The 21,247-nt window shown below is 51.3% G+C and overlaps 1 protein-coding gene across 1 annotated transcript; it reads left to right on the forward strand.

Annotated features, from left to right (window-relative positions):
- The first annotated feature begins 6,443 nt into the window (after positions 1-6,443).
- On the forward strand, positions 6,444-9,777 carry LOC120674291 (cationic peroxidase 1-like). Its single transcript, XM_039955456.1, has 2 exons — positions 6,444-6,888; positions 8,743-9,777. Exons 1-2 carry the CDS (start codon positions 6,610-6,612, stop codon positions 9,490-9,492), a joined length of 1,029 nt encoding a protein of 342 aa, XP_039811390.1. The 5' UTR covers positions 6,444-6,609; the 3' UTR covers positions 9,493-9,777.
- The last annotated feature ends 11,470 nt before the right edge of the window (positions 9,778-21,247 follow it).

Genomic DNA, 21,247 nt, shown 5'->3' on the forward strand with positions numbered 1-21,247 from the left:
CTCGATGAGGTCAGGGGCGGTTGCAGGACGCGTGCCGAGACGCGTGGAGGCTACGCGCGCACGGGTACGGCACGAGGCACGCGGGTGCTTTGCTTAGGATGGAAGCGACGAATCACTCTTTCGGTTGGGCTGGGCTGGGCTGGGCTAAGCTGCGCTCCGGTTAGTATTTGTTGGGGGTGGAGTCCGGTAGCCTGGCCCAGTTATCTCTATAACTCAACAAACGGCCCGGGAACAGTTTTATGCCAGGCCGAAACAAACATGGGATTGCCAACAAGTCCAAATCCACCGTGGGCTGTGGCCGCAGCACACTGCGGGCCAAAACCGCACGTCTTGCGTTGCATCTTCTTTAGTGCTGCTCCTCTTTCTTCTTCCCTCACAGAAAACAATCTAGTAAGTGCTCCTCTTCCTGCAGATCACCTTCACCTTACTCTAGTCAACATCGTACAGGATGTTCCTGCCTTCAGATCATCGAGCGCACGAAGAGGAGCGCGGTGCAGGCGCCCACGCGTACACCTTTTACTGCCCGGCTGACCGTAACTCGCCCGCGTCTCCCGCCGCCGCGCTCACAGAAAACTGGTACTGGCCAGTGGTTACGAGTACGAGTGCAGGATCAGAGGCTGCTGGCCAGCCACACTCGTCACCACCCGCTCGAGACTTCACGTGCGATGCCGCCGAGGGCCGGTAGACAACAGGCGCTGGCGCCTGGCGGCGGCACGACGGGATCCTCCGGAGGGTGCGTGCCCGCCGCCGCTCCAGATCTCTCCGCGCCCCGCCCCGGCCGATGATTTGATCCAATCCGGAACGACCTGACAGGCTGCCACGCCTTCCTTCCTGACGGGAATTTCGAATGCTTTTTAAGCCTCGCTTCTACAACTTGTGGTTTCGTATTTTTTTCAAAAACAAAAAATAACAACTTGTGGTTTCATTGTTTGAGTTTCTTTTTCTTCCCCGCAGGGAAATTCGATGGATTTCAATGCAGGGAGAGTGGCTTGATCTGAAGTGTCCAGTTTCAGAGATGGGGCGCTCAGCCATGTTCCCTGACATTCCCGTCAATTCGGGTACGTTGCCCCGTCCAAATTTAAAAATTTTGGCCCGGTTACGAGTTCTTTACCTTATCGCCATTTCCCCCGGCCGGGGCACGTTGAATTGTTCTCTTCTTTCTTTACAGGATCGATCCACCTCCTTGGCACTTCATCGACGCGATGGCTGTACTTGGACTTGCTCCTGACATATGGGTTGTGTTCACTTCCAAAATTTCTCTCTCCAAACTTCACTATTCACCTATCACATCAAATCTTTTGAGCATTAAATGAAGATAAATAAAAAAATTAATTACATAGTTTTGATGTACACGACGAGACGAATCTTTTGAGCCTAGTTAGGTCATGGTAGGACAACAATTACCACAAACAAACGAAAAGTGCTACAGTGTACCACAGTGTCCGATGTGTCTCTTTTTACCACTATTTTACAGATCTAAACACAGCCATGTACACTAACACTGTGCTGCATGTACATGCATCTCGCGGCAGTACAGTAGGTCATCGTATCCTCATCGGATTCCTTGGTCCATGTCGGACGGCACACCTCAGCCTCGCCGTCGTCCATGCACTGCACGCCATGCAGCGGCAACCATATTTTGCTCGGGAATACTATCTTGGTAGGAAACTAATAGTACATGCCTCTGCGGCTCTGCGTGCGCATGTGTTCGGCGAGCCCCATGTCCATGTGCCACATGACATGATCCCTCTGGCCCTCTTGCCAATCAGACCCGCCACCGGACAGACACCGCTATTCGCCTATTCCTGAATCCTGATGCCAGGCAGTGCTAATTAAATCCGCAGCGGCAGTCACACACACCTCCGCTTAATCATGGAAATGACAGGGCGGGTTAGGCGACCGCTGTCGGGGCTCCGCACCACCCCCCCTCTGATGATCTCGCAATCATGTTACCTAATCCGGGCTCCCATCACATTGACCTGTGCCGATGCCGTCGCGGCGTTGGCGCGCACGACGGACACGGCATCGATGCTGGTGATGCTCGAGCGATAGATAGGACACATGCATGCATGCTTTGCCGGGTGAGGCCCTGTTTAGTCGAAACGCAAAATTTTTTTGCGAAAAAATCTTATTAATTTGAAGTACTAAATGAAGTTTATTTACAAAATTTTTTATACAGATGGGTTGTAAATCGCGAGACAAATCTAATGATGCTAATTAATCTACGATTAATTCATAATTAGCAAATAGTTACTGTAGCATCACTGTTGCGAATCGTAGATTAAGTAGGCTCATTAGATTTGTCTCGCGATTTACAGCCCATCCATGCAAAAAGTTTTGTAAATAGACTTCATTTAGTACTCTATACATATGTCGAAATATTCTATGTGACGTTTTTTTGCGTTTACGAGATTTATGAAGTGGGAACTAAACAGGGCCTCAGCGTGCCGTGTCTGCCCCCAGCTTGTGTTCAAACTAGCTGGCCGGTGGGTGTCTTAGGCCTTGTTTGGCTCCAGGACTTTTTTCAGAAGTCCCTATCACATCAAAAGGAATCTTACTATTTTATAGTATTAAATAAAATCTGTTTATAAATGTTTTTTGACAGCTGAGTGCTTTTTCGCGAGACGAATCTAATGAGCCTAATTAATTCATAATTTGCTATAGTGATGCTACAGTAACCATTCGCTAATCATAGATTAAGATACCTCATTAGATTCGTCTCGCAATTTAGCCACAGGGTTCTGCAGTTAGTTTTATAATTAATATTTATTTAATACTTCTAAATACTAAAAAGTCCCTAGGACTTTTTTGAAGTCCCTATTTCTAAACACCCCCTTAATAAGAAAAAAAAAGAAGGATCCGAGCTGGTTATTAATTACTCCCTCCGTTCTTAAATATATGACATTATTAATTTTTTTACAAATATTTATGCAAATAGCTAAATCTTCAAGTTAGATTCAAAAGACTCTTGATAATAGACGTAAATGTACTTATTTCACTTCATTTAACTAACTGATTAATTAAATAATGTTAGTCAAAATTGAAGAAAAAAGTCAATGTTGTCATATAAAAAAAATGGAGGGAGTACTTTGATTCGGAGGGAGGAATTAGTCAAGGCAGCTATGTCCAGCCTTGGCGTACGCCTTGACCGCCGTCGCGGCAGCTATCGCCTCGTGACTTGATAACGCTATATATGTGGAGGCAAGGGTGTCGTGCGTTCTGTTTGATGGCAAGATTACCGTGGGACACCCAGGCCCAGGCCGGACCCGTCTACGCTACTATTCTTCTCCCGTGGCTTTTGGACCACCTGCCTTCGTGCGCCTAGACCATTAGGAAGCAGTGATCGTGGGTCTGGCAGACAAGACAAAGCTTCCCTTTGACTCGCCGACGACTCTGTTACACTGCTGACATCTCTCTGTTCCTGTCACTCGTATTGTTCAAAGTACGCCTGCTCGCACTATTCATCCTGCATCGGCACTTCGGCAGACGCAGAATTAGAGGCTCATCAGGGTGACGAGCGTACGACTCGATTGGTAACACCACTCCCTGAAGAAAACAATGGTCGCCCGTGCCAACGGCAGGCAATACGGCGAGCGTATTCTCTGAGGTGCCGGCATGTGGCCATCTGGCGTGCCCAGAGGAGCAGGTAGGTACGTACTAGCTGGTTAGGTACTTGGAGGCCGTGCATTGCGCGAGCACGGTAGCACGTTGCTTCCATCTCCAGCCCGTGGCGCAGAAGTGAGCGGGCCGGGGTTTACTGACCGGCGGACGCGTTCCCTGGTTCCTTCCATTCCAAGACACGGCCACAACGCCTCCTCGTCCGTTCGTCCCTTTGGGGCGCCATTTCTGCTGGGCTCCGGCCACGGAACCCGGAATCAAGCAAGCAGTCATCTGTACCGCCACCTGGCCCCACGCGCCAATCAGACGGCGGGCACCGCAGCCGCGCCGCGCGGCAAAGCGGCGGGCTCCCTTTTCTTCTCTGTCTGGCTCGGACTTGAAGACTGGCCGCGGGCGGGCGCGGCGGACCCAAGATTGTGCCTGGGCCGGGGGAGAGGAACAGGCCGTGTTCGCCGGGATGGTTACGCGACCGCCGACGGCGACGCCCACCGTGCGCGGTCCACTGCCCGATGGCGACGCGCAGTTCCCTGCGGCTTTACGGTCGCCGCCGCCGCCGCGCGCCTCCGCCCCCAAAAAACAAACAGGCCCCGAAACAATGGCCACAGGCCACGGCAGGTGCGCGCCGGGGGGATCGCGTATCCCCGAGCAGGCGAGCACGTAACCCACGCACGCGGCGCCCGCGCGTAGGAATGTCGGCCGCGCCGCGCCGGGTAAATACTAGGACGGGCGCACAAGTCGCGTGCTGCTCTCTGTCTCTGGTGCTTGGCAGATCTGGCGCCGCCCACCCCGGCTGGGGAAACGGCAGGTCGGCAGGTGGCTGGCTGGACTGCCTGGCGGGCGAGGGGCAGGGGCGGACAGGGGTCAAACGCCACCGCCGCGCGCTCGTGGCCGCGGCCGCCTACTCGCCCCGTCGCCTGCGTGCGCGCGGCACTGTACAGTGCAGCGGATACAGCGCGCGCTGCGCTATCAAGAGCTCATTCAGAAAATTCAGAATCGGAGCTGAACAGAAGACCCGGGTCCACGGGCACGGAAAAAGGCCACCAAACACGTCTCCCTTTGCGCACATGCGGACCTGGCCCACATGTGGCGATGATCCATGTGTACTTGCACATCATCACCCCAGCCAGCCTCAAGAGGGTTCGGCGGCCATTATTCACCCCCCACGCGCTGCTGTGGACGCGACACGGCCTCGATTGCGAGCGGTCTCGATGGCTAGCTAGCTAGCGAACAAGGGAATGAGCCAGCTTCTTTTTTATTGCGCCCCGTGACATGTAGTATGATCCTTCTTCTCGTGACCCTAGAGTTTACACTCGGTAACAACCAACAAGTTCGTTTTGTTTAGTTACGCCATGGAAGATGCATGGAACTAGCACACGATGGGATGGGAATCCCTCTGGTTTTATTTGTACATCGTTGTATCGCCATCACTGTCCATCACCGGCAGGTTTAAGCTCGTGGAGTGATCACCTCTTGCTCTTTTCCCTCCCCATTTCGTTTATCCGAGAAGTGACGCTTCCCTGTGCGCGCCAGCCGGTGCCCTCCTTGCATCCTCCTGGTGGTCACATGGACTACGCCGTTGTCCGCTTCTACTGTTTCGTTGTCCACTTCTACTTCTACAGTAGAGGGTGGGGATAGCCTACAGGGTGTACAAATATCCCACCTTCACGCGGCTTCGGCTCGTGACCACACGAAAATAAACTAGCTTGTTGATCACCTGAGCAGATGAGTCGTGCATTTAGGTTTCTCAAAGTTGGGACTCCATGGAATGTAAAAGCAGGTGGCCGTGGATGGTGTTTGACAGGGTACAGTGCAAAAAGTGATGCTCGAATTACCAAGCCGGGTATTACTTCAAAGAAAAAATGGTAAGCCGAGCTTTATTAATATCCTCGACGCGCAATGATCATCGGGGATGGAGAACATACTACAAGCACGTTGACTCGTTTCCGAGGAAGAAGAAAGGCATGCGGCTGGGATTCATTCCAATGGCCATCGTCCATGGCCGTGTTTGGATTGTCTGTGAAAAAAATTTCACAAAAAGACGAATGCATACATAGAGTACTAAATGAAGTTTATTTTCGAAATTTTTTCAAGTATGGGTGTAACTTTTCAAGACGAATTTAATGAGCTAAATTCCACCATGATTGGCTACAATGATGCTACAGTAACCGCGTCTAATCATTCTCTAATCATTGTCCAAAGGCCTCATTAGTTACAGTACTGCTACGGTACCATAGTTGTGTAGATGATTTTATAATTAGACTTCATTTAATACCTCTAATTAGTGGTCAAGGGCCGAAAAATTTTCATGAAAATTTTTTCACGGGCCAACCAAACACGGCCCATGACCTGATGAATGGCCTGTTTTTAGGCAGCTTACAGATGGCACACCTTACATTAATGTACTTCTTGCTTACTACCAGTCCAAAAATCACCAGGAAAAATGGTTCAGCACATCTCATCACACATCGTCGCAAGGAACGAACACATGGCCCGGTCCACGGTCCACCCACCACCGAGCCAGTTAACCCTCTACAGTGCCCCCGCTTGTGCCGTCGTGCTTTGTGCCTGATACCGACAGATCATGGCGCGCTTCCAACCCAAATCATAAACAACGCACGCAAGTTGGGGCTGTCAAGGCACAGCTAGCTAGCGAGACCCCGGCCACATCACTGTCCTGCCCCGGCTGGCTATGGCTGCGCGATTGCTTGGCACCACTTCGCTTTCGCGCAAAGCTGCCAGGAGGGACGCGCAGCGCAGGCGGGCACCCGACGGGGTCGTGGAGTGGAGGGACGAGCCGGCGCGCGCGGCTATAAATGGCGGCCCCCGAGCCGCCCCGTTAATGACACTGTCATCTCCAAACACTCGCGAGCCCCTTCGTGATTCCTCCTCCTCCCGTCCCTCCCTCTCCCTCCTCCAAGATCACTGCTGGTCCGCGGAGGCTGCTCGCGCGCTTAGTTAAGAGGAGAGAGAGAGAGGAGGAGGCCGGTGGAGATGGTGGGGAGGCAGCAAGCGGCAGGGGGGTCGCGGTGGCGAGGCGGCGGTGGCGCCGCGGCGGCGTGGTGGTGGGTGGCCGTGGTCCTGGGCCATTTAGTGGCGCCCGCGCGGGCGGGGCTCCTCGAGACCAACCCGGGCCTGGCCTACAACTTCTACCAGAAGAGCTGCCCCAGCGTGGACTCCATCGTCCGCAGCGTCACTTGGGCGCAGGTCGCCGCCAACCCCGCGCTCCCCGCCCGCCTCCTCCGCCTCCACTTCCACGACTGCTTCGTCAAGGTCCGTGCCGCCCCTCCCTCCTCCTCCCTCAATCGTTCGTCCATCCATTATTCTTCTGCCCCCTCGCCTCCCCAATCATGCCCGTCAGCCAGCCGTCGGTGCGGTAGGAGAATCGTTTCTAGTTGGTTCGCCTGTGCATTTACTCTTGTCGGCACGGCATGGCATGGCGCGGCGTTCTTGTTCCAGAAACGCCTGCTTGCCTGCCTGCCCGCCCGCTCGGCTTCTTCCTCCTCCTCCAGGCTCCAGGAATTCCGCATCTCCAACCGCATTGATCCGCAAGAGTCTCCCGCTCTCTGGCCCAGGGTTCACGTATCCGACCGGTGACCGGTAACCGCCGGCCTCCGGTTCCGGTATACCGGTCCGGTTTGGCCGGTTACCGGTCGGAACCGGTGGAATTCAAATTTGAATTCAAACTTCCCCGTTCAACCGGTTCCGATCGGTATGCCGGTCGGTTAGACCGGTATACCGGCCGGTTTGGCCGGTATACCGGCCGGTTTGGATGGTAACCGGCCGGTTTGACTGGTACAGGTCAAATTCAAATTTTTTTCTTTTTTTGTTTAAATTCAAATGCCCACAAAGTATACTAAATAAATGTTTGTACAACATATTTTAGTCTAAATGAACCCTCCAACTCTTTTTTATACTACTCTTACATTGTATTTGTATACTTTCGTATGCACGTTTTTTTTATTTAACTTATAAATTCCGCAAACCATACTAAGTGAACGAATTTTTGAGAAAATTTGACACCATTAGATTCATCACACCTTGAAATATTTTTAGGAATTTTTTGAGAATTTTTCATTTTTTTGAATTCAAATTCAAAATTTGAATTTGGACCGGTTGGGAACCGGTCGGAACCGGAACCGGTCCGGACCGGTTTGACCGGTTACCGGTCAAACCGGACCGGTTCCCACCGGTAAGGTTAACCATGCTCTGGCCTGGTCAGGAGCCACCCATGCAGATTCAGGTCAGGCGCCGGCTGGCCACCCAAATACAGCAGCAGTACAGCTTCGCATACATGCCCCCATACACAGATTTTTTTTTTGGAATAATGCCCCCATACACAGATACAGTGTACTCCTGCCGGCAGATTTTTACCATGGGAGGGAGGGTTGGTACGCCCTTTCCAGTTGCCATTGGCAGTAGTTTTTCCTGCTCTCTTTTTTGGGGCTTTCAGCAGAGTGAGCACCAGCACCCTTTTGTCAGTTTTACCGAGGACAGGCAGGGCCGCAGGGGGTATCTCAGAATAGCAGTATTCAACTAGTCTCCCTTCTCCTCGTGTTCTGCGGCTTTGGCCGCCGTATACGTAAGCATTACGGCACCCCTGGCTGGCTCCTTTCCTTTCCCCCGGTTGGCGAATGGCGACGCACGCAATCCGGGGGAAAAATTTCACGCACGAGACGAGAGCAGCGCGAGGGCAAGGGACTAGGGGAGCAAAGCGAATCTTGTCATCTTCCCGCCCGGCCCCCCGCCCCCGCTCACATGCGCGCCGGGCCGGAGCCTGCTGCTCACCTGCTGTGTCCACGCCCCATGCCAATGCCATGCCCACCCATCCGGACTCCGCTGCGACAGCTAGCAAGGCTGCCGCACCCCGTACGGCGGTCGCTCGCCTTGGACCCTTGCCCGCCCGCCCGCCAGATTTTCAGAACCCCATCTGGCCAGCCGGGCCGGCCGCTGGTGGGCGACCGCGACGCATCGTGCGCGCGTGCCGCGTCCTGTCCGTGTCGTCGCTCGCCACGGCCATGCTGTGCTCCTGGCGTCGCTGTGAATGGAGGTGCCTGAGCTCCGGGCTCGTGACTGGCCACTACCGGCTCCGATCTCACGTGTGCGCGTGCTGTGCTGTGCGTGCAGGGGTGCGACGCGTCGATCCTGCTGGACAACGCGCAGAGCGAGAAGACGGCGGGGCCGAACCAGTCGGTGGGCGGCTACGAGGTGATCGACGCCATCAAGGCGCAGGTGGAGCAGGCGTGCCCGGGCGTCGTGTCGTGCGCCGACATCCTCGCCCTGGCGGCGCGCGACGCCGTCTCGTACCAGTTCAAGGCGTCGCTGTGGCAGGTGGAGACCGGGCGGCGGGACGGCACCGTGTCGCTGGCGTCCAACACGGGCGCGCTGCCGTCCCCGTTCGCGGGCTTCGCCGGCCTCCTCGCCAGCTTCCAGAACCGCGGGCTCAACCTCACGGACCTCGTCGCGCTCTCCGGCGCGCACACCATCGGCGTCGCCAGCTGCTCCAGCGTCACGCCGCGGCTGTACCAGGGGAACGCCACCAGCGTCGACCCGCTGCTGGACGCCGCCTACGCCCGCGCGCTCATGTCGTCGTGCCCCTCCGCGGCGGCGCCCGGCACCGTGAACCTCGACGGCGGCACGGCGCTCAAGTTCGACAGCAGCTACTTCACCAACGTGCTCAACAAGCAGGGGACGCTCGCCTCCGACGCCGCGCTCACGCAGAACGCCGCCGCGGCGCAGATGGTGCAGGACCTCACCAACCCCATCAAGTTTTACGCCGCCTTCTCCATGTCCATGAAGAAGATGGGCCGCGTCGAGGTGCTCACCGGCACCAGCGGCCAGATCAGGAAGCAGTGCCGCCAGGTCAACAGCTCCTGATCGGCCGGCCGGCCGGCCGCCGCCGGCGAGCTCCTCCTTCCGTCCCTCCCTCCCTCTCCGCGATTCCTTTTGGTTTCTCCTGCCTGCCTTCCTCCTCTCTCGTTACAACGACCGGCCGGCGCGGATCAATATATTCCGTTCCGCGCCGGCGATTGATCAGCTCGATCCTCCCAAGATCCATTGGTTTGTCATGTGCTCGGTTGTCTTGCAAAATGTAAGAAAAAAAATTAAGATCGCTCGCTCGTGCTCTTGGCAATGGTGATCGATTTCTGTCTGGTTCGTGAACCGAGCGTGCGTAAGATAAGAGTCCATTGCAAAGTTTAAGCGATTTAGGAGTTTGTATAATAATAATTAAATCCGTGACCACTGATCCACTAGACCACTAGCGATCGATCGATCTTGGGGATTGACGCATCAGTGCGCCACCATTCCAATTTCCAGCACTGATCCCACCACTAATCGCCCCCATCAAAATCCCACCACGAGCTGCCGCCTCGCAAGATGTACCGAAAAAACCCCCCGGTGGATACGTTCTCCTCGCGCGCGCGGGTGGCGTTTGAATGCTACGTCTGCGTACACACCAGTACTAGTTCAGTGTAGCCCATCCGCCACGTCGGTAGAAGTAGAAGAATGGACAGGGGCTTCAGGTTTGGCGAATTGGATACAGAGTGGACGAGGACGCCCGGTCAGGGCGTATCCTATGCAGGCATGCGAAGTGGCCGGTGGCGGCGCGCCAATCTGATCGTGGCGCCATGTCCAAATGCGGCGTGACCGTTCGCTCAACTGTTAGCCTGTGACGCCGGATACGGCTACACGAGCTCGTCGTCGGGTTCAGCTCGGACGAGACAGATAGCTAGTGCTGCTGCGCTGTCACGAGAACTTTTTTCTTCACGTGAAAAAATTGCGCAAGTGCTGTTTAGTTCCCACCCCATAAACCCCGTAAACACAAAAAAACCGTCACATCGAATGTTTCGACACATGCATAGAGTACTAAATGAAGTCTATTTACAAATTTTTTTGCATAGATGGGTTGTAAATCGCGAGACGAATCTAATGAGCCTACTTAATCCATGATTTGTAACAGCGATGCTATACACCGTGTTCGGCAGGCTGGAGCTGAAGTGCTGTGAGAGAAAAACACTGTTCGGCAGGCCGGAGCTGGAGGAACGTGAGAAAGAATAACTGTAGAGCTGGTGGGCTGCTCACCAGCCGAACACAGGCATAGTAACTATCCGCTAATTATTGATTAATTATGGATTAATTAGCATCATTAGTGTCGGTACCCTTAAGTAGGGATACCGACTTCTACTGCAGCAAGACAATGCCCGCGTAGTTATCCATAACCGCGCGGTAAAGGGCGGAGCAGCCGGGCCCCACGGGTCTAGCTCTTACCTCACCGGGCCAACGGACCCGGGCCCGCTCCTCGCTCGGGGACGAGTCCGGAGACGCCACGTGTCCCTGAGGAAAGGAAGCTCCGAACTGCCAGCCGGGGCATCGGACCCCCATAGGGGTCCGGGACCTCTCGCACCCATCCGGACCTCCCGTGCAGTAGAACCAACATACCGCCGGGGGGTCCGGAGCCGCCACGTGTCCCGGAGGCACGGGCGCGGGCTCAAGCGCGAACCTTCCACTGGAAGACTCGCCCTCCCATCACATTCAATGCTGGTGGTTGAGGCGTGCTCTGCCACCGCGGCACGCGGGACATCCTTTGTCAGGCCTCACTGTGTACCGCATATTACCAAGATACACAGTGCAGCCGCACCCCGCGCAGAGCCCGTCTGCCGCATTAATTGGATACGACGGCACGATACTTTTTCATCATGCCGCCTACGCCGCAAGCTACACGGCCCGTCCAGCTACGTGGCAGGCGACGCCGCTGGCTACACCTGGCGTCGTTCCGACAAGACAGTGCCTGGACATGCTGAACGGGGGACTCCAGGAGCAGACAGGGATATCTGGGAGAGAGATCTCCTTTGCCTGCGACATCATAATGTATGGACAAAACGTTATTTTATACTACACCGGTTGGGCCCACTTGTCGGGGACCCAGCAGTCATGTACGCGCCTCCCTTGAGATATAAAAGGGAGGCACTCGCTGTACAGGACGAGCTTCCTAGATCACACACTCAGCTCGCCCAAGCTCTCGCAGACTCTCTTGAGGCAAGGCAATACAACACATAGTGGACGTAGGGTATTACGCTCCGGCGGTCCGAACCACTCTAAATCCTTGGTGTTCATCGTGTTCTTGAGCGAGATCGAACTGGTCGCTAGCTAACCCCCGAGTACTCACCCTCTGGACTTAGGCGGGTGCATTCCGCCACCCGGCTGTGGTTTGCCACACCACGACAATTGGATTCGTCTCGCGATTTACAACCCATCTATGAAAAAAAATTTATAAATAGACTTTATTTAGTAATTCAAATTAGTAAAATTCCAACGAAAAAAATTTGCGCTGGAAGCCTAGCTTCAAGCCTTGAGCTACGCTTACAAAAAGGAAAAGGCGCGGTGTTGCCGGTTGCCGGCGCGTGAGGCTCACGGAGGAGACGCCGCTCTACTCTACTCTACTCTACTCTACGATACGACGAGTCCGCTACGACATTTCCCCCGATCTTTCTACCGCCCTAGATCATCAGATACGATCCATATTCCCTCTCGACAAAAGCGAAAAAGAGTTCGCGGCAGGACCCCGAGGCTCTGCTTGTCCTTTGCGCCGAGATGCAGAGGACAGCGCCCTCAGAGATTCCTGTCCTCCTATCCTCCCTCCCCACGAACATTTCCTCGGGTCGCGAGCCGGCGGCGTCGGGGCGGACCACCGGCCGTGTGGCCGACCGCCGACAGCTCGAGATGGCCGTGCCCCGCGGCCCATTTTTGTATGGCTCGCCGCCTCGCCGGCCGGGAGGGTAGGCCCCGTTCACCGCGTCGGATCGAGCAATCACCAATCAGGGCGCCGCGCGCCGCGGCCTGTCAAGGCCATGTTGCCGGCCGGATAGATGCCGCCGACGGGCAGGTAGCGCGCGCGCGCCCGTGACCGCGGGCAGAGCATGAGGCAGGCAGGCAGGCCGGCGGCGGCCGCTGGTGAGCGGCGGCCGGCGGGTGAGTGAGTGGTCAGCGCGCGCGCGCACCCCATGTTCCGGTGTTGGATCTCCCGGTGAGGCCACTGCTCTGCTCCAGCGCGCCACGGGGGTTCGGGATAGGATAACAGCGGCGGCCTTGTCGTGGCCGTGTAGGCCATTAACTACTTAATTATGTAAACCCGTCGATTAGTGGCATGGCAGTGCAGGCCCCCTCTTCCGCAATTTGGCTTAGCTCTGCGGCGTTGCCTGGCGAGAGATCGCGAGCCTTTTTTTTTGTTTGAGTTGTGTGTTCTGTGGGCCTGCATATCGCTAGGAATGATTTAGCAGCACTGTTCATCTAAACGGTCGTTTAGCCCGTTTACACACTGTTTAAATGCTAAACAGTGGCACACTGTTTCCGTTTAATTCGTTATTTTAATCGTTTAAATGGCCGTTTCCCCATTAAAACACCTGTTTTGCCTGAATAATGGGCTAAACGGAAGGTGACCGACTGTTTACCGTTTAGCGTTTAGAATAACATTGTTTAGCAACTCATCGGTGGCCATTGTTAACAAAGACTATCAGTTCGGTTAATGGTGTACGTATATCGTGTACCCATTTCTGCCCTTTATATCCGGCATGCAAGTGGGATTCCAACCGTGTCCGTTAGACACCATGATGGGCTATGCGATCAATCATAAGTTCATAACCAACGTGCAGCAGCAGGCGTGGCCAGCTCACGCGCAGCGGCGCAGGAGAGCCTACTACGAGAGGCCGTCGTGCGGTCGTGCCCCAAGGACCTGATCAGATCAGTACCGAGCCCATCGTTTTCCCCGCGTCCGCGTCGTGAAAGCTAAGGCTAGCTCGTCCTGATCGGCAGGTTCTTAGTTTTGGACGCGTCGATCCCCATCACCCGCACCAGCTAACACGAGCACTCTTTAACCTGATGGTTGATGCTACAGGACTAGTAGGCTAGTACTCCATTCGTTCTAAATTATAAGTCATTTTAAAAATTTTGGAGAGTCAAATCATCTCAAAGTTTGATTAATATTATAGAGAGAAACACAAAAAATTATAAAATCAAATAGGTATACTATAAAAATATAACTAATAAATAATCTAATAATATTTAATTGGTATCGTAAATGTTATTGTTTTGTTGTATAAATTTGATTAAATTTGAAAAAAAATTGACTCTTTAAGATTTTTGGAATAATTTATAATTTGGAACGGAGGGAGTAGCTAACTATAGGCATCAGGTAGGCACGAGCACTTGCTGCACTTCACGTCTAACGGACGGGCCCGGGCCACCGGCCACGCCGGCGGTCGCTTTTGCCAGGTTGGTGTTGGATTGATCTCCTTCCTAATAGACCCAACGGTCTATTAGGGCCTTAATCCGCGCCCTGATCGGGGGCGCCCAACCCTTAATGGTTGGTGGGCCCCCGCTGCACAGCGCCAAAATAAAAAGGGGTGATGGGCCGGGGCACATGACATGAGGTTCGTCGCGCCGCCAGCACCCTCACTCAGATTCCCTAACCCTAGCCGATCTAGAGAGAGGCGCTGGAGCACTGGGAAGTCTCACCGCCGCCACCATCAACCCTGGTTCGTCGTCGTCGGCGCCGTCCACGACAACGCCACCACGACCGTGCAGCTGCTGCATCGCTCGCCGCTGCCCTAGAGCAGATCTTCATCAGCGAACCTGTGATGGCTGCCTCAAGCTCCTCCGGTGGTGATGGTCTCTCTCTCCCTCTCTCTGTACTCTAATATACTCTCAGTGTTCTAGATCTAGGAACTCTTTTGCACTTGTGAAAAGGAAAGATGGAAGATACCCCTCTTGATCCGTGTCTAGTCGATCCTAGAACACTAACTGATTTTAACAATGGTATCAAACGTCATGCTAGTGCATAGATCCAGTAGGGGCAAAGACGGATTCAGTCTGTGAATCGAAAGAAATCGAAGGAAAATAAAGAACTCGATGCAAATCGAAAAGAACAGAGAGAATCGATTGCAAATCGAACTCAAAAATGCAACCCTAACCCTAACCCTAGAGGTGAAAGGGCGCGGGGCCAACCTGGTCCGCGTGCCACTGCCGCCACCGGTGCGCGGGACGCGTTTGCGCCGCCGCTCGCCGGACATCTCGGCACAGAGAAGCCGCCGGCTTGCCGCTCCGGGACGCTGGGGTTTTGCGCATGCGGGGCTCGAGAGCCTGGCGCCATCCATGGCGAGCTCGACGGCGGCGCGCTCACCCACCGGCGAGCGCGCGCGCCGGCGAGCAAGCCACAGTGGCGCCGCCCTGCCCACTCCGCCGGGCCACCATGGCCAGCGGCCGTCGCCTCCGTTTCGAGGAGAGAGAAAGGGGAGGGAAAGAATGAACTAGGGTTTGACCAACGTTGAAATTTTACATGCAATTATTGTTATTATGTTCTCACTATTTTTTGAAATTTTCAGCGGGGATGAATTTGATGGGATTCATCAGTCACATCCCAACACTAAAAGGAGATAACTATGGTGAATGGATCAAGAAAGTTGATCTTGCTTTCGTCTGTGGAGAAGTGGATGAGATTATCACCACTCCAAAGCCCACTGAGCCACCGGCTCCAGTGAGAGGAGATTCTGACACTGATGCTGAGTGGCAGAAAAAGCAAAGGGACTATGCTCCCTTAAAGATGGCTTATGATCTCGAAAAGACAAAGTGGAATAACGCCAACAAAAAATGTGTGGCAGTTATAAAGAACACAATTGATCCTAATATTTTGGGTTCAATTGGAGAGTGTGATTCAGCTGCAGAATACCTTGCAAAGATAAAGAATCAGTTTACTGGTTCTTCAAAGACTTATGCCACACAGATCATAGAGCAGTTGGTCACAAAAAGGTACTATGGCAATGCCGGTACGATAAGAGATCATATCATGGGGATGTGTGCTTTGAACTCCAAGCTCAAACCAATGGACTTGGATCTCAAAGAAGAGTTTATGGTGCACCTGGTGTTCGCCTCTCTGCCAAAAGAGTTTGCAACGTTCGTTGTAAACTATAACTCACAGCCAGAGAAGTGGAACATGGAAAAGACAATTGCAATGTGTGCACAAGAGGAAGATAGACTCAAGAAACAGAATGGTGGGTCTGTCAATTTTGTGCATAATAACAAGAAAAGGCCTTTCCAAGCTGCTTCTTCCTCTAAAGCTAAAGACAAAGCCCCTATGCCACAGAAGTATCAGCAACAGCGTCAGCAACAGCGCACTCCAGCACAAGATGAGTGCTTCCACTGTTTTGACAAGGGGCATCGCAAAGCAGATTGTCCCGCTTATTTAAAAATGATAATGGCAAAGAATGGTGAGAATGTAATTTCATTTGTTAATGAATCCCTGTATTTAAAGTTTTCTAAATCTACTTGGTGGATTGATTCTGGTGCAACTGTGCATGTTGCAAATTCTTTACAGGGATTCCGTTCGACAAGGACTACGCTAAGAAGCGAAAGACAAATTAAAGTCGCGAACGGAGTACAAGCAGATGTGGAAGCTGTTGGCGATGTCTCCCTCGAGCTAGTTAATGGTTTCATGCTTGTATTAAAAGATGTTTTATTTGTTCCTTCGCTTCAAATAAACTTGATCAGTGTATCACGCTTAGACACAGATGGTTTTGGTTGTCATTTTGCGAATGACAAATGTGAACTATGGTTTGATAATAATTGTATTGGTGATGCTGTCCTTTACAATGATCTTTATTTATTATCTATGCGTGATAAAGTGCATTCTGTATGTAATGTGAATGTGAATGAATCCTTGTCAGAGAAAGAAACAAAGAAAAGAAAGAGAACTCAAGATACTTCATCGAAATTATGGCACTGTCGTTTAGGCCATATTTCGAGGGGGAGAATTGAAAGATTAGTGAAAAGTGAAATTCTTCCACAGCTAGAGTTCTCTGATTTTGAACAATGCGTTGAATGCATTAAAGGAAAATTTGTAAAGCAAATTAAAAAGGGTGCCAAACGAAGTGCAGGAACGTTAGAAATAATTCACACTGATATATGTGGACCGTTTCCTGTGAAAAGTGTGGATGGATATGATTCGTTCATAACATTCACAGACGATTACTCCCGCTATGGTTACATTTATCCAATCAAAGAAAGATCTGAAGCATTGGATAAATTTAAAATATTCAAAGCTGAGGTTGAGAATCAGCTTGACAAAAGAATTAAAATAGTAAGATCAGACCGTGGAGGGGAGTACTACGGTCGACATACCCCTTATGGACAAGTTCCTGGACCTTTTGCGAGGTTTTTACAGGAAAATGGAATAGTTGCCCAATACTCTACACCGGGGGAGCCTCAGCAAAATGGAGTAGCTGAAAGGCGCAACCGTACACTAATGGATATGGTGCGCAATATGATGAGTTATTCCTCATTGCCATTGAGTCTGTGGATGGAGGCGTTGAAAACCGCCATCCATATTCTCAACAGAGTGCCAAGCAAATCGGTGCCCAAAACGCCGTATGAGCTATGGACAGGAAGAGAACCCTCACTGACTCACCTACGGGTCTGGGGGAGCCCAGCTGAGGCTAAAGTGTTTAATCTAAATATTGGAAAACTGGATTCCAAAACTGTAAGCTGCCATTTTATAGGCTATCCTGAAAAGTCGGAAGGTTTTCGTTTCTACTGTCCAGACAGACATACAAAGTTTGTAGAAACGAGACATGCTGTCTTTCTAGAAAGTGAAATGATCAGGGGGAGCATGGTACCTAGAGAAATTGACCTTGAGGAGAAGCGGGTGTATGTGCCTACTCCTATGATTCAAGAGCCATTTTTCTCACTACCTGTTGATGCTGCACCAAAAGTTCCTGAAATAGTGACGTCAGTACCTTCTTCGGTTGTTGCTGCGCCAACTATTCCAGTTATTACGGTGTCAACACCTGTCGTAACTCCACCCATACCAACTGTGAGCGAAGGTTTGGAACCTGTCATCCAGGAACAGCCTGAACCCGCGGTTGGACATGAGGAGGTGGTGCTACAGCCCCCTATGGAAAATGTGCCAGAAGTTGAGGCACAAAATGTGCCACAAGCAGTAGCTCTTAGAAGGTCACAAAGAGAAAGAAGGTCGGCTATTTCTAGCGACTATGAAGTTTATAATACAGAAGAGGTTCATATGGAGGGTGATCCCACTTCGTATGAAGAAGCCATGAGAAGTATTCACTCATCTAAATGGCTGGAAGCTATGAAGGATGAGATGAAATCAATGAGTTCCAATGGTGTTTGGGACTTAGAGGAAATTCCTAAAGGAGCCAAAACAGTAGGTTGTAAATGGGTTTACAAGATAAAACATGACTCCAAAGGGAATGTAGAAAGGTTCAAAGCACGACTCGTGGCAAAAGACTTTACGCAAAGAGAAGGGATAGACTATAACGAAACTTTTTCTCCGGTTTCGTGTAAAGATTCCTTCAGGATTATAATGGCATTGGTGGCACATTATGACTTAGAGTTACATCAGATGGATGTAAAGACGGCATTCCTTAACGGGGATTTGTATGAAAATGTTTACATGGCACAACCAAAAGGTTTTGTCATGAAAGGAAAAGAACATATGGGGTGTCGCTTAAAAAAATCCATTTATGGATTAAAGCAAGCCTCTAGGCAGTGGTATTTAAAGTTTGATGAAACCATAAGAAAATTTGGGTTTAAAGAAAATGAGGAGGACAATTGCATTTATGCAAAATTCAGAAGTGGAAAATTTATTTTCCTGATCCTATATGTGGATGACATTCTACTTGCTAGTAGTGATGTTGGTCTGCTACTGGAGACAAAGAAATTCTTGTCCTCAAACTTTGATATGAAAGATCTTGGTGAAGCTTCATTTGTATTGGGAATTGAAATTCACCGAGATAGAACAAAGGGTGTATTAGGACTGTCACAAAAGGCATACTTAGAAAAAATTCTAAAGAAATACAGTATGCATATGTGCAAGCCTTCACCTGCTCCAATAGTCAAGGGCGATAGATTTGGGAAATTTCAATGTCCCAGGAACCAGTATGAGATCGATCAAATGAAAGCGGTTCCATATGCTTCAGCTGTAGGAAGCATATAATATGCTCAAGTTTGTACACGCCCTGACTTAGCTTTTGTTACCGGGATACTTGGCAGATATCAAAGTAATCCAGGACAGGCACACTGGATTATGGTAAAGAAAGCATTACGTTATGTGCAAGGCACAAAAGGCCTCATGCTAACATACAGAAAATCCGATTCCCTAGAGATAGAAGGGTACTCAGATGCGGATTTTGCGGGGGACATCGATGACCGAAAGTCCACGTCCGGTTATGTGTTCACACTCGCAGGGGGAGCTATATTGTGGAAAAGCTCCAAACAAAGCGTCACTGCATCATCGACCATGTACGCTGAATTTGTGGCATGTTATGAGGCCTCGGGGCAGGTTGAATGGTTAAAGAAATTTATACCCGGTTTAAGAGTGGTAGACAGCATTCAAAGACCACTCAGAATGTACTGCGACAATGAACCAGCAGTGTTTTATGCTCACAACAATAAGTCAAGTGGTGCTGCCAAACACATTGACATAAAGTTTTATGTTGTGAAGGAGAAAATCCAGAATCACACTATTACACTCGAGCATATAAGTACAAAGAAAATGCTTGCGGATCCGCTAACTAAAGGCTTACCACCCAATGTGTTCATGGAACACATAGCCGGCATGGGTTTAAGGGAAAGCCTGTGATTTCTGGAGAATAAAAAGGGCCCAAAAGATAAAGAATTTGTTTCAAAACAGTGATGTATATGGTAGCTGTTGAGTCTATCGGTCTTGGACCGTGACGATAAAGCATGCTCTATTTATCAATCTGTGATGGAACAACTAAAGGAAAAAGTTTCATGTTAAAGTATAAAGTTAAAGTACAAAGTGAGATCAAAGGAGAGAATGTTGGATTGATCTCCTTCCTAATAGACCCAACGGTCTATTAGGGCCTTAATCCGCGCCCTGATCGGGGGCGCCCAACCCTTAATGGTTGGTGGGCCCCCGCTGCACAGCGCCAAAAATAAAAAGGGGGTGATGGGCCGGGGCACATGACATGAGGTTCGTCGCGCCGCCAGCACCCTCACTCAGATTCCCTAACCCTAGCCGATCTAGAGAGAGGCGCTGGAGCAGTGGGAAGTCTCACCGCCGCCACCATCAACCCTGGTTCGTCGTCGTCGGCGCCGTCCACGACAACGCCACCACGACCGTGCAGCTGCTGCATCGCTCGCCGCTGCCCTAGAGCAGATCTTCATCAGCGAACCTGCGATGTCTGCCTCAAGCTCCTCCGGTGGTGATGGTCTCTCTCTCCCTCTCTCTGTACTCTAATATACTCTCTGTGTTCTAGATCTAGGAACTCTTTTGCACTTGTGAAAAGGAAAGATGGAAGATACCCCTCTTGATCCGTGTCTAGTCGATCCTAGAACACTAACTGATTTTAACAGTTGGGAGCCACTCCCCGCCGTCCCGCGACCGATCGACTGAGCGTCCGAGCGTGCCCCGGCCGCGCGGGTTCGTTCGCTCCGCGGGCACGCGCCGTCGCTCGCTCTCGGCGCGTGGGGGGAGGCACATGGGGGCGCGTTTGAGCCGGGCAACCGGCGCCCTGTTCGCTGGTCGCGCGCGGCCGCCGCCGCGGCTTGCCTTGGAGTGTGCTCGACACTTCGGCGCTCGACAGCTGTTGCGAATCGCGACCGACCGGGGGAGGGACGGCGGTTCCGTTGCGCTCCGTGCCAGCGGCGGCCGGCAGGCAAACAGGCGGGGCGACCTTGACGTGAAAGCTCTCTATCCTCGAGTTGCTCCAAGCGAGGATTTCATTTGGATCTTTTGGAGTGCCTGAAACATGTCCTTAAAAGTATTAGAATTTAACCACCAATTTCAGGGTTTGAAAGAAACCTAGCAAAGGTGCAAACTAGGATGAGATCGACAAAGTCACATGCTACATGCAACCATATCAGCAACACGATGCACGCCCAACCATCATGGCGCTCCACATCTCAACTTGGCCTCAGTGGTATTGCACTTGCCATGTGGCTTTGATTCGATCAAAATAATGTTTTCAGCGAGACACTCTGAAATTAAGACTCTAACATATTTCATTCCAACATATACTCAATACGACATTCCAATGGGCATTATGGAAATGTTAAACACTTGTTCCACTGTCTCACATGTAACATTATGACATGCTAGTTAGCCATTTCTAATATACTAGGTTCGTGCCCGTGCGTTGCTACGGACAAAATATTTATTGTTAAATACAAATACCTTGCAAATGTATTACATTCAAACCAAGCTTGACAAGTCATGTGGAAATTCAATTAAGTACAATCATATATTTATTTCTATGAATAGATAGGTACCCATTTGCTGCTTCAATGGAGAATGAGCATCAATTTCATACAACAATAAAGACATACTCTTTGATATGAAAAATATTCGTGCACCATTCCAAAGTAAGCAAACAAATAGCTAGATAAGTGATACAATAGAACAAAAGTAAAAATCGGTGCAACTTTATTGCTTTTCATCTCGCTCTCTACTTTCGCCTCCACGGGAACCACCCCTGAACAGAAAGCCTTCCAAGTGGGAACTGGTGCTTCAGTTGAGCATCTATTGTTTGATAATCCTGATCATAATTTTCATTTATAAAGAAGAGAAAAAGAACACTAAATGACTTGTGTGCAAAGTCCA

The sequence above is a fragment of the Panicum virgatum genome, chromosome 5N, assembly GCF_016808335.1.
Source record: "Panicum virgatum strain AP13 chromosome 5N, P.virgatum_v5, whole genome shotgun sequence".
NCBI classification, from domain to species: domain Eukaryota; kingdom Viridiplantae; phylum Streptophyta; class Magnoliopsida; order Poales; family Poaceae; genus Panicum; species Panicum virgatum.